Source organism: Saccopteryx bilineata, chromosome 4 (genome assembly GCF_036850765.1).
Source record: "Saccopteryx bilineata isolate mSacBil1 chromosome 4, mSacBil1_pri_phased_curated, whole genome shotgun sequence".
Taxonomy (NCBI): Eukaryota; Metazoa; Chordata; class Mammalia; order Chiroptera; family Emballonuridae; genus Saccopteryx; species Saccopteryx bilineata.
In genome coordinates, this window is record NC_089493.1 from 254,222,985 (window position 1) to 254,237,339 (window position 14,355).

Below are 14,355 nucleotides of genomic sequence, written 5' to 3' on the forward strand. Positions count from 1 at the left end.
TTATGCAATGCAGTGGCTCTTTTTGAATTAAATTCACTTCTTATTAACCTGCTCTTTTCCTCCAAGTAAGTCTTCCACAAAGGTTGTAACAGAAAAACACAGTTACAGAGAAAGACAACAAATAAGAATAATATCTTCATTTATTCAACTAATACATAATTGTAAAATTTTAAACTTAGTCTAGAGTCTTTTTTTTTTAAAGAAAGTATAGAATTTACTGAATTGGATCATTAAGTAACACTGGGATATCTTCCAGGACAGAGAAATAACATTGGTAAATAAACTCAATGATAAAACGATTCTTAGCAAAACAGTATTTACATAGAGTCAGCACTAGTCATGCAGGTATTACCACTGCTCTTCTAAGACTTTTTATAACTAAGATGGAAAGTTGTAGCTAACTCTGGAAAGAAAAATACCCAATTCATCAAAGCTTTTAGCAAGTTGTCAAAGTAGGGATTTTGGAACAGTAGTAGATATGTTTTGAGCAAATATTCGTGAATACATTCAGTCAGAATCTATTAGGATTCTCAAAACTTTTTATCTAAAAACATGTGCAATTAAACCATGTGATGAGAATAGTTACTTTCTAATTTACCTGTTTTACAAATACAGATGTTCATATGTTGGGGATTATTTTTGAAGCAAACATTAGTTGCTATAGGAAATATACTGAGGGGAAAAACAGTTAAAGATAAATACTACTGCTGGAGTGTCTTATTTTCCCTTGTACCTGAAAGAAGGTCAGGTTCCTGGAGTGGGTATAAGGTTTGTTGTTGGGACTAGTTGTTTCTGTTGTCACTGTTGCTGTATTTACATGTCAATGTTACTGGAATTGTCCTGAGAATTAAAAGGTATTGCCGAACCAGCAGCAGAGCCAGCAGTAGAATGTTGGCCTGCAAGTGGCAGACCTGGGTTTGATTCCCAGTCAGGGCACATAGGAAAGCTCTCTCTCTCTCTCTTTCTCTTTCTCTCCCCTGCCCTCTCCTCTCTATCTCCTCTCTCTTTCTCTCCTTTCTCTTCTCCTCCCACAGCCATGGCTTTAATGGTTTGAGTGAGTTGGCCCCAGGCGCTGAGGAAGGCTCCATGGCCTCGCCTCAGGTGCTTAAAATAGTTTGGTTGTCGAGCAACAGAGTAGCAGCCTCAGGTGGGCAGAGCATCGCCCCATAAAGGGCATGCTGAGTGGATTCTGGTTGGGCACATGTGGGAGTCTGTTTCTGCCTCCCTGCTTTTCACTTAATAAAGAAAAAGAAACAAAGGTATTGCCATTGCACTGAATTCCAAATTGTTTCTACTAAGCCTGAGTCTTGAATTATGTCACCTTTTAGTAATAAGCACATTTAGTGCTGTAACCCAGTGCCTTGATTTGGCAACAAAAGTATCTGTTGTTTTTGTTTTATATTTAACTTTTAAATGTCTTGAGCCTGTTAATGTTTTCTTTTTTTTATAATTTTTTAGTTTACTTCCATTGAGGATTCTACTTGCATGTAATTTAGAGCAAGTGTCACACCTTTTTCTGTAAAGGGACCTCATAGTAATTATTTTAGGCTTTGCAGGTCATATAGTCTGTCACAACTGTTCAACTTTGCCGTCGTGACATAGTATAACCATAGATAGTATGTCAGTGAATGAATTCAGCTATGCTCCCAAAAACTTTACTTTAATAGACTGCAGGTGAGAACTGGCCCATGGGCCCATTTTCCAACCACTGGTTATAAGAATCAAATACTTCCACAAGATTGTGTGTGTATGTGTTTGTTTGTGTTGTGTGTGTGTGTGTGTGTGTGTGAGAGAGAGAGAGAGAGAGAGAATGACAAGTCTTTATTAGTTTTTCACCACTTTCAGCTTAAGTTGATTCTTACAGAATTTATTCCCATATCAGTTGGTTTTTAATAATACACTTTAAGCATTAGGTATTGATACCATTCTGTGATCTTGTAAAGATTTAAATCTTGTTCCTCCTCCGTGTCATATATGTACCTTACCATCCTCCTAGTATGTGTAGGTCAAATTTAGATTAGATGAACATTAATTATAAGTCATGTAGTGATTATTACTTTTTCTTTTCTACATATTTCTATTTTGTATAGTTTATAATTTTGCTTATTTTGTTAGTTTTCTATCTTCTTTCTAGTGTAACATCAAAGTCCTCAACAGTTATTGGATTCTAAAGATATTTAATACACTAGGTATTCTAAATCTGAATTTGTCACCATTCTCAGAATTCCTTTTGCCTAGATCTCCTCTTGCGTATATATCCCATACCTTCCTCATTTTTTTTTGTATCCTTCATTTCACTGAAATAGTAGCTTCTTGGGAGAAAGCTTCAAAGAATATAAACTTTTAAACCTTGCATGTCTCAAAGTATTTTTATTCTTACATAGTTTGAAAATCATTTTCCTGCAGAAATTAGAAATATTACTCTATGGTCTTTTCACTTCTGAGTCTGATTCCTGAATGTTTTTTTTCTTGGTAATTTGTTTTGTTTTTTCTTCTGAAAGCTTATAAACCTCAATATTCTGATATGACAGTTTTCATATATTGTGTTGAGCCTTTTCAGCCTGAAAAATCATGTTCTTCATTGGGGGTTTTGTGGTACAGCTTTTAATATGCTTTCTATAAAACTCAAACATGTTTCACTCATAAACTTCAGCAAGCCAGCTTGTCAGTGAATGACTCAGGAAGCCAGCAGTGGGCTTCTTCCCATATCTCTTTTATCACATCAGCGTAGGTAAAATGAGTACCATACCCTGTGTTGCATCAGGAAACCCAGCAATGGATGCAAGAAGCAGAGGATTGATTTAATACTGTATGTAATGAACTCCAAATAGACTACATTTCTTGGAGAAGGTTGAACAGAAATGATATATGTAAGAGTCAGAATCAAGGTATATTAGTTTCCCTAAGGGTTTTATAACAAAGTACCACAAAATGGATGGTTTAAAACAAAAGAAATTTATTCTCTCATGTTTCAGGAGGCTAGAAACCTGAAATTAAGGTGTCAGCAGTACTATACTTCCTTGAAAGCTCTTAGGAAGGAACCCTTCTCTTGGGCAAATGAGTTTGTAAAATTTGTATTTTTTGAGTTTGCTCACTTTTATTGTTAGAAAATGGTGCTGGGCAGCTATGTGTGTGCTTGCCCTCATTGCAGGACAGTTGATAGCAGATTGCAAATGCATTCCTGTTTAGGAAGGGCCATTGTTTTTGCTAATATTTGCTGGAGGAAAGGTTTTCATACCAGAAAGTTTTGAAAAGAGCAGAGAAGGAGAAGGGGAAAGAAGCCATGTTTGCAGAGAGGTGCAGAGTGAAGAGAAAGAAGCCGTGTTGGCAGAGAAGGGAGAAGACGTGCAGATGGGGAACCAGAGCTGAGGGGCTTTTGCGAGCTCTGCTGAGACTGGTGGGGCCTTTGGTTCTAGGAGGAACCAGAGAAGATTCTCCTTATTGTGGAACCAGAGAATGTGTCCGTGGCTTTGGGAGCCCTGAGTGAAAGGGAAGTGTCTTCCCTGTATGCTGCTCGTCAGCTGGTGTGAGGCTTTAATAAAGCAATGGCCCACCATTTATGGGCTCCACCGTTTCTTTACCATCTGTCTGAATTCAATGAGAACCTGCATGTGAATGGTCTGGTTGGCCGCGACTGCTGGCCTTACACCTTTCTTGCTACTTGCAACCTCTGGCCTCCCTAGGCCTTTCTTGGCTTGTGACAATATAACTTGAATCTCTGCCTCAGCCTTCTTCCCCCTCTGTGCCTCTGTATACAAATGTCCTTAAAAGAAACCAGCCATAATAGATTTAGGCCCACCTTAATTCAGTGTGATCTGCTCTTAAATTAAATCTGCAAAGATCCCGTTTCCAAATGAGGCCATATTCTGAGTTTCTAGTTGAACATAAATTTTAGGAGAATAGTATTCAACCCAGTACACAGCAGGTGCTCCTGGTGGGATTTGCCCCAGGTAAAAATTTTTTTCTTCTTTTTTTTTCTTGTCCCAGGTAAAATTTAAAGATATTTTTGGGTCACATTATCTAGATCAGTGTTCCAAACAGCATAGGTCTGAAACTGCCATCTTGCTTTTACTTAGATACTTGTAAAATTGTATTACTGGGAGCAGAGAAAACCTTATATTGGGCTGTTTGTAATGAAGGGAAAATTTAAAATAAAGATGTTTGAAGCTGGTAGCTCTCCTTTCACACACTAATGAAATTTATTCACTTGCTTTATGGAAGTGTACTGAATGCCAACTATTACCCATTACTCTTCTAATCACTGGGTCTATAGCAATGAAGAGGACAAAGTCTCTGCATTACAAATAAGGAAATAATCTGCACTGGCATGAAGTATTAGGCGATATGAAGTAAATGAGGAGTGAAGAAAAGTGTTATATTAATTTAGATAACATTTTAGCAGAGATCTGAATATAGTGAGAAGTCATCATGTATAAATTTGGGAGTAGAATATTCCAGGTAGAGAAGATCTTGCAATGGTAGCCTAAGCATCAAGGGCAGATAGCATGATCTGGTTATATGTTAAAAGTTCACTGTGACTATTATAGGGGAAATTGCCTGTGGGGGAGGGGAGCAAGATGCTAAGGAGAGTGACCAGGTATGAACTTACTACATTGGTCCAAGTGAGAGGACCATTAGTGAGGTGTCAAAGGTAGTAGGAGTAAAAATGGTGAGAAGTGGCTGGTTCTGAGGATTTAGCTGTGAGTAATTGTGAGGTGTGAAGGAAGGAGAAATATAATGGAAGAATCTTTAGAATTTTAGGCCTGTGCAACCAGAAAACTTGAAATTGATGGGTAAAAGACTATAGTAGAAATAGGTTTGAGAAGAAAATGAAAGAACTCTCTTAACTATCTATCAAGTAGGTGGTTAGATATATAAATCTATACCTCAAGTTAGAGCTGGAGGTAGAAATTTGGAAATTATCAGCCCACAGACTTTTTAAGCAGCCTGAATTATGAATTTTTTAAATTCATAAATATATTAAATATTATATATAATCATTCCCATTCAATCATCATCAGATATTTATCAAGTATTGGTTGTATAAGCCAGTTGCTATGGTAGAAAGTTCTGAGAATGCCATAATGCCATAGTAATACCAGACATTCAGAATATAAATATATAGGATGAGATCATTTCTCTATTAAATGGAAGTTCAAATATTATAGTAGCCATAGTTATATCACCAAACAATACTAAATTTACTTCTTATTAATTTAGTCTTTTTTTTTTTTTTTTTACAGAGACAGAGGGAGTCAGAGAGAGGGATAGACAGGGACAGACAGACAGAAATGGAGAGATGAGAAGCATTAATCATTAGTAATTCGTTGCGCATTGCAACACCTTAGTTGTTCATTGATTGCTTTCTCATTTGTGCTTTGACTGCGGGCCTTCAGCAGACCGAGTATCCCCTTGCTTGAGCCAGCGACCTTGGGTCCAAGCTGGTGAGCTTTTGCTCAAACCAGATGAGCCCGCGCTCAAGCTGGCAACCTTGGGGTCTCGAACCTGGATCCTCTGCATCCCAGACCGGTGCTCTATCCACTGCTCCACCGCCTGGTCAGGCTTAATTTAGTCTTAACTTGATCTTTTAAGTCCTTTGAAAGCAGGAGCTATATTACATTAAATAGCACACATATGCCTACCACAATTTTGGAAGCTACTAAGTACCCAAAGACTATTTATTCATTGATTACATAATAGTTATATTGTTCAAGGTTAGTAGTCTTTTTGTCAATGTGAATTTGTTTCAATTTGCAGCCTGATTCTACAGCGACTGAAAGAGCAATTGCAAGATTAGCAGTGCACCCTCTCCTGAAGAAAAAACTAGATGTGCTAAAAGGTATGAATTAAATGATTTTTAGCCATGTAACACAAATGCATTTGTGTAATTATTTTGAATAAATGGCTATTGATTTATTTGTGTTTCTGATTCTTTTTCTTTTCAAGGATCTTTTATATTATAAATATCTTTCAAATACTCCCATATGTGGGAAAGGGCTTGAAGATATGAATGGTATCTGAGGAAAAACTAAATCTGTATTTTTTCTAAATTCTAATATATGACTATATATAATATAGTCATGATAATATTGAATACAATTGATTTTCTAATTATTGATGTAATTCATATTATTACCTTTGATGCCACTACTTAGCCACATAATTTTTATTTATGTGTATGTGTATTATAAAATGTATTGAGAAAATTAAATGCCTCTGTCACAAATTAAAAGATACTTATTTTTTTTTGTTTCAAAGCCAATTTATAATGCTCTACATTTGTATCAGTACGTTATTCCTACAGAAACTAAAGTTGCATTTTATTCTATAGATACATTTTGTGAAGTTCTTAACTGTTCTTCAAAACTTCTAAGCATGAAATGATGGTTTTCTTTTAATTTTGGATTTTGAATGAATATGCTTGAGCATTCTTATAATTTGCTTTCTAAAAAGTCAAGTAAATTTCTTTGAATTCACATCTGTTCGTTAAATATACAGTCATGCATCACTTAATGACAGTGATACGTTCTGAAAAGACTGGTCATTAGGCAGTTTCCTAGTTGTGTGAACATTGTAGAGTGAACATGCACTTATACAAAGCTAGATGATATAGCCTACTGCACACCTCGGCTCCATTATAATCTTACAGGACTACTTTCATTTATGCCTTCTATTGTTGATGACATTTTGTGGTGCATGGTTATATTTAATATAATGAATAAATTATCCTAAATGTTTTTCAAAAATTTAAGAAATTTTCTGTGCTGCAGCAGTGATATTTTTATATTACTTGTTTTGATGCTGAAACAGGTTGTGTGTTATTTCTCTTGCAGCTGCTGTCAGAGCCTTTAAAGATGCAAGACAAAATGATACTGAAGTTAAGTCATCAAAAAATGCTTCAGGAGAAAATCATTCCAAGGATGCTTCCTGTTCAAATGATGATGCCATTCAGTTACAGCATGAAGGAGTTATTATCAATGAGCAAAAGGACAAAGAAGCCAAAATATTGGCAAAGAAATCAGTAAATAGCTCAAAAGAAAAAGTAGCCGAGGTCGAACATGACCCCAAAACAGTGGACGTTCCAGGTTGTCCATCAAAGCCTCCTGCGGAGGGTTCTGTAGTTCCCTCTGAACCCCAGAAGACACCTGCTGACTCAAAAATGAAAATATTACATCAAACCCAAACAAAGAAAGAGTACGATAGCTCTTTTGGTGGCAACAGTGATGGAGAAGAATTAGATGAAGAAGAGAAGGAGTATTTTGATGATAGCACAGAGGAAAGGTTTTACAAACAGTCTTCCATGTCCGAAGATAGTGATAGTGGTGATGACTTCTTCATTGGCAAAGTCAGAAGGACACGAAAAAAGGAAAGTAGTGGCCATTCTTCAGTTTTGGAACAAAAATGCCCCCAGAAAGTGTTCCCTGAAGAAGATAAACTTGAAACCTGTCAGGGTATAAGAAGTGACAAAAACAAGCCAAATACAGAAGCAAGGAAGTTTGAATCGGTGTTTTTTCATTCTTTATCTGGATCTAAAAGCTCTAGAAGGTATTATTATTTATGTATTCTGAAATAATTATTAGTTCTTAACGGTTAACAAAATTAAATATTTACACATCGTAATAATGAGAGAAAAGACTACTTCTCATACATAATTCTAACTTACACAAAATAAATCCTGTGACTTGGACCTCTCTCAACTTTGTATTGGGATAATGTATACAAGTACATATGGCAATGACATGTTTATTTAGCTTCATAAGAAAATGTGATCTTATAGCCAAATAATTTTTCTAGCTGATAGAAGTTTATTCCTTCAATTACTAAAGTTTTCAAATGTTGAATTAGGTTTTGATGAAAAACTTCTGAATATGTCTCACATCTCACTCTTTAAACAGAACTGAATAGATAGAAATACGGCGTGGGTATGTGGGTTTTTTTGTTAATGTAGGGCCATTATTGAGAACTTCAGTCATAGTATTACGCATTTCTGTTTCAGTACATACATACAGCTGCTTGCCCTAACACCAAGTTTCTCAGACTGCTTTATACTTGGTGCTGTTGCTGTCACTGTCCTTGGTGTTAACCACTACTTTTTTTCACAGCTGTTGTTATAAAATAAATAAGTATTTTCATTTGTAGTTTTCATCATTAGGGTTTATCTTTACACATTGTAAACTAATTTCTTCAATAACAGCTATTTTCTTCAGTAAGCTATTTTTTATATACTTATAGGTCCGGGATCATTTTTATTTTTTTAATTGAGAGCAGGGGAGGCAGAGAGACAGACTCTTGCACCCCAACTAGGATCCACTGGACAAGCCCGCTATGGGGCAACATTCTGCCCAACTGGAGCCTTGCTCTGTTCCTTGGCAACCAAGCTATTTTTAGCACCTAGGGTGGAGGCCGGGGGGGACAACTTGCTCAAGTTATATCGAGCCATGGCTGTGATAGGGTGGTAAAGAGAGAGAGAGAGAAGCAAGGGGGGTGGGGAAGCAGATGGGCACTTATTTCTCCTGTGTGCCCTAACCAGGAATTGAACCCAGGACATTCACACTCCATGCTGACACTCTGCCACTGAGCCAACCAGCCAGGGCCCTCATTTTTAATCTAGTAGATAAATGTGATGTTGAAAATTTTTGAAGGAAGTAAGAGTATGGGAAAGACACATAACAATCTTTGGAGCCTTGAAAATAGTTAACCTAACTACTTAGCTCTCCCAAACCTCTCTCAAAGGCCACATTGTTTTCTCATTTGAAAATTAACACATCACTATCCCTTTCTTCTGCCACACAAAGTAAATCTGAATTTTTGTTACATGTGACTCATTACCCCTCTGAGAAGTTTTTTGAGAGTCTTTGTCTAGATAGTCCTCAAGAGTAGATACAAGGTAACCATAGGATATTTTATGACCAGCCACCAGTAGAAGGATAGAGAGAGGAAAATTTCCATATCTTTCTGTAGTAATATTGGGGCCTAACATACCTTTGATGTAGCTAAAACCTAAGGTTTTTATAATTTTTTTTATAGATTGCTAGTGGGATGTGGGAGTACTACAGTCTGTTGAATGAGTTTTATTATCAGTTTTATTACATTATCTTCTTAAGTCAGAAGTTTTTGTTTTCTTTTAAATTTTTTTTTTCAATTACAGTTAACATTCAACAGTATTAATTTCAGGCATACAACATAGTGGTTGGAAAGTCGTATACTCTACAAAGTGTTGCCCCCAATATTTCCAATACCTACCTGGCAACATGTGGAGTTACTACAATATTGTTGACTGTGTCCCTTATTCTGTACTTGACATCCCCATGACTGTTTTCTAACTGCTTATTTGTACTTTTTAATCCCTTCAATTTTTTTTAACCCAGCCCTCCAAATCCTCTCCCCTGTGGCAACCGTCAACCTGTTCTCTGTATCTATCAGTCTGTTTTCTAGTTTGTTTGTCGATTTATTTTGTTCTTTAGATTCCACACGTAAGTGAAATCATATGGTATTTGTCTATGACTGTTACATCAGAAGATTTACTTATCTTTTAAAAGTCCTAATGCTGTTTTTCTTCTTTTAGAAATTATAGAGAACAAGCTCCAAAAAGCAACACCCCAGGTATGTTTTGGGGGGGGGTTGGGGGGGGTTGTATTTTTCTGAAGCTGGAAACGGGGAGGCAGTCAGACAGACTCCCGCATGCGCCCGACTGGGATCCACCTGGCACGCCCACCAGGGGGTGATGCTCTGCCCATCCGGGGCATCGCTCTGTTGCAACCAGAGCCATCCTCAGTGCCCGGGCCAACTTTGCTCCAATGGAGCCTTGGCTGTAGGAGGGGAAGAGAGCGACAGAGAGGAAGGAGAGGGGGAGGGGTGGAGAAGCAGATGGGCGATTCTCCTGTGTGCCCTGGCCGGGAATCAAACCCGGGACTTCCGCATGCCAGGCCGACACTCTACCACTGAGCCAACTGGCCAAGGCCCCCAGGTATGTTATTAATGTCTGTCTGACCTCCATATGCAATTAAGCAATGCTTTGCCAAAGTGAAGGGATAGAAAATTTTGGTTGCATAATAGCCTGAATGAATAACATACAAAAATGGAAACAGAGCATCTTATAATTATCAATATAATTTTTAATTTAAATTGTTTTTTCCCCTATGCCCTGCTAGTGGGAAAGATACAGACAAAACTTATTGGGAAATATTGCTTCTATTTAATTTATCTTGAACTAAATTAACGTATTCTTTAAGTAGATTATTATGTAAGGTATATCTTCGTGCCATGCTGTTAAAGATTCAGTAACAAGTATGTTGCTTTCTGTGTTGAAAGTAAAATCAAAATATATTTAGATTAATTTATAACAAATCAAGTTTAATATATTTGAGTTGTCTGACTTTTGTGTATAATCTAAACTTCTAATTGATTTAAAGCAATAAAAATGTATTGCTCACTCACATCACAGTCCACCATGAATGAGCAGAGGGCCTATGTTCCCCATAGTTGTTCAAGGACTAAGCTGCTGCTTCTGTCTCCTTCCTCTTCCAGTTTCCAGACAGTCACCATTTGGCCAACAGAAGGGAATAAAGTACATGGAGAATTTGCAGGAGGTTATCATGGGCCAGGCCTGAAAGTGGCAGGAATGAGTTCTGCTTAACATTTCATTAGCCTGAGTTCAATTTCATAAGCCCATCTAGCCACGGGAGCTAAGAAATGCCGTCTGACTAGCAGGGAAAAGAAAGTGGAATTTCTTGAACTCATAATGACCCTCCTTTTGATCACCAGATGCCCATTTCACTTTTCCTCCTACACATAGAGCACAACGCCCTCCTTCCCAGAAAAGCCAACCCCAAGTTGCACGCAGCTCAAAGCCCAGGATTTCTGAAGGATGACACGGGGCTTTCCATCAGGTCTCGTGGATGTGACTGCTCAGTGTGGTAGCTGTGCATTAAAGAAACAAACTGCCTCCAACTCATACCTAATAGTTAGTGGCAAAGAAGGGGCAAAGTAACTACAATGAAACCTCTCAACCACTTAAGGGGAAAATGGGAAGGCATACAGCAGTTACTGCCTGAGCAAAGAGGACTCCTAGAGGACAAGATGGAAAAGACTGCAGGAGCAGACAGACTGCAGTTAATAAGAAAATGTCACTGAGATTTTAGTTATTTGTTATAGTCTACTGTGCATAATATTCTAAGTGGTATTCTGAAGTAGGGAAGAGCCATTAAAATAACAAAAATTTGGCATTGGCTTAGCAGTTTAGTGACAGGTGGTAAAAATTAGATACCTGAGGCTGAAAAGTGAGCATCCTGTGTGCTAAAGATAGATAAACCGGTTGGCAGTGAACACTTGCAAATCAGGCTACAAGTCTTAGTTTGTAGTGCCAGAGGAGGTGGTTGGAAAGAAGGAAAAGATTACCATACTCATAGCAATGTACTACAAAATTTAAGAGAAAGTAGCAGCTTGAATGTGAGGTTTTTACGATTGGGTCTTTAATTCACAGTCCATTGACTAGAACTCGTTTACCGGGCCTCATCTAACTGGACTGGGATGGGAAATACATTATGATTGTTCACCTTAGGATAAGAAGACTGGGTTTGGCAAACACATGGCCTTCTGCCTCATTTCCCTTATTTTTACAAACAGGATGTCTGAAGGCACACCCATGTTTTCCCAATGAGAAGACCTATGTAAAAGTTATTTTTGTTTGGTTTGCTTAACTTAAATATTTATAATAGTTATCAATTTATTTATACTAGCAAATTTACTTTGCATAGTTACAAAATAATATTCATTTAGAAATATTGTCTTATTCAAATCTCCATTATTATAAACAGTTTGATTTAACATTTAAACTCATCATTTTTCATCACTAGAGCAACTCTGAATATTATAAATTTCTGGAGCACATGTGATTTGTACAAGAAACGGGATGTTCTGAATCTGTGTACAGTGATATTTTGGAAAGGCTATTCCAGACTATATGCACTTGTTAAAACATTATGCCATTTGGTTTTTTTTTGTTTTTTTATTATTAATTTTAATGGGATGACATTGAACAATCAGGGTACATAGGTTCAGAGAAAACATCTCCAGGTAATTTTGATATTTGATTATGTTGCATACCCATATGCAACTTGACTTTGAGTGATGAGTATGCCATTTGTTTTTGAAGAAGGTTTTTAAAAGGCTTTTGATAGTGATGTGTAAGTTACAGTGGAGAAATTATGCTTCCCTAGAACTGTTTAATATATCTAGATTAACTTTCTGCCTCCCTGTTTCTTTCTGATTCTATAAACATGCATTGATTCATGTCTTTTTAAGCCAGTATACCTCTCCCAAAGAGTACTTTGTTGTTCAAAACAGTATAATTGAAGTCCTCATAATATAAGAGGCTGTAAGGACTAGAATACAGGTTGCCATGCTCATATCTGGTAGATAACATTATAACTAAAAATCTGGTGGCACAGTGGTTAGAGCATCGGACTGGGATGCGGAGGACCCAGGTTCAAGACCCCGAGGTCGCCATCTTGACCGCAGGCTCATCTGGTTTGAGCAAAAGCTCACCCGCTTGGACCCAAGGTCGCTGGCTGGAGCAAGGGGTTACTCGGTCTACTGTAGCCCCACGGTCAAGGCACATATGAGAAAGCAATCAATGAACAACTAAGGTGTCACAACAAAAAACTAATGATTGATGCTTCTCATGTCTCCGTTCCTGTCTGTCTGTCCCTATCTATCCCTCTCTCTGACTCTCTCTCTGTCTGTAAAAAAAAACAAAAACAAAAAATTTTTTTTCCTTGTATTTGAGTAGATTTAATAATTTAGCTTGTTATAAGGACTTTGTTCAATAACAGAAGTGAGTGAAATCAGTTAATAACCCTTAAGAATAAATCTCTCCCAACAGTGTTGTCAGATTCAGTGTTAGTAAAAACGTGTATTTTATAACTACATACAGATACCATAAGCAAATCATATTTTTAAATAGAGCACAGCATATATTAGGAGGCACACAAAACACATCTTCTTCCAAGGATCAGGAAACATGTCTCAGAACTGACTGCTCATGTATTACTACAACCTCCAATATTTCAGCCTCAGACCTCTTGGACTTAGACTTTAAATTGTGAGGTATTCCATTTCAGTTAAACTAAACTTATTCTTTACTACTGCTTTGAGACAATGAAGTATATTTCTCTTGTATGTTGATTGAGTATATAGTTAGTTTCTATTATTTTTGCTTTTCAATCCAGGTTTTCAGCAAAAGGAACCTCAGCTGAAGACTCAGCTCATGAAGACGGCCCAGAGAGGACCCGAGAGCACGAAGCGGCAGTCACAGCTGCCTCTCCACCCTTCCTGGGAAGCCAGCCGGAGGCGCAAAGAGCAGCAGTCTCAAATCGCTGTGTTTCAGGGGAAAAAAATAACATTTGATGATTGATTAGGACCTCTTCTTGTGGACATTTCCATCTAAAAATTCTTTTTCTTCTTTTGTTTTTTTAACCAATCCATTATTTAAACTCATATTTGAATACGTCTCTTAAAAGGAGATGTAGAAATAAGTTTGTTATTGTCTTTATTTCTCTTTTTAAAGTGTGTTCAACTTATGTTTACATAAACCTTCCACAGATCAACTACATTAATTATTTTTTAAAATATACCTGTACTGTTCCCTTTATAGAAGGATTTTGAGATTATAAGTCTCAGATTTCCTTATTTGTGCCTATTATGAAGTATATTTCACTGAATTAGGTCTGTGTTTTATTGTCTTGAAAATAATTGTTGAGATACATTTAAAATAATATAGACAAATATGAGGAAATTATAGCTATTTAAAATAGATTACCTTTGCTAAAAGTCATTCTTGTTAGCAGAACTAAGATTAAGATAGTAATGTTTATTAGGGGTATAAGGATAATTATATAAATAAATATTAATTTTTATTACAGTTTTAATTGTGATCTTGTACTTTTTGACTTATTTTTCTAGGACAATTTTGGACTTCTGAATTATATTTCAATTATTTAGGCAGTGTTGGTCAAATAAGTTTGTAAATATGGTATATATGTTTGCTCACTTAGAGTTGTATTGGGTGTAAGCAGGCAGCATCCTCATAGCCTTAGGCTAATTAAGACTAAGACTTTCTTGCCCTTTTTGATGTGGGGTGGTGCACTCTCATGAGGAATCCCATTTATGCCTCAGATAAGTGACTTTGTATCAGAGACTTCCTTGTTTGTATATTGGCTTAAAGGTTTTGATTTCTACACTATAAAATGAGGCAGACTGGGAGCTTGCTCTCTCAGTTCCTGGGATTAGCATTAGAGGAGAGAGCAGAGAAAGGCCACGTGGAGGAGAGGAGAGGCAGCCAAGATGGTGGAGTGC

The 14,355-nt window shown here is 37.0% G+C and overlaps 1 protein-coding gene across 2 annotated transcripts in view; it reads left to right on the forward strand.

The window, feature by feature from the left end:
• SRFBP1 (serum response factor binding protein 1) overlaps nt 1–13,921 on the forward strand; it is an 82,880-nt gene extending 68,959 nt beyond the window's left edge. For both annotated transcript variants that reach the window (XM_066274179.1, XM_066274180.1), the window contains 4 exons: nt 5,758–5,839; nt 6,834–7,545; nt 9,566–9,603; nt 13,230–13,921. In XM_066274179.1, coding sequence (XP_066130276.1) covers nt 5,758–5,839; nt 6,834–7,545; nt 9,566–9,603; nt 13,230–13,414 — 1,017 coding nt within the window. In that variant the 3' untranslated portion in view covers nt 13,415–13,921. The remainder of the gene's footprint in view (nt 1–5,757; nt 5,840–6,833; nt 7,546–9,565; nt 9,604–13,229) is intronic.
• The last annotated feature ends 434 nt before the right edge of the window (nt 13,922–14,355 follow it).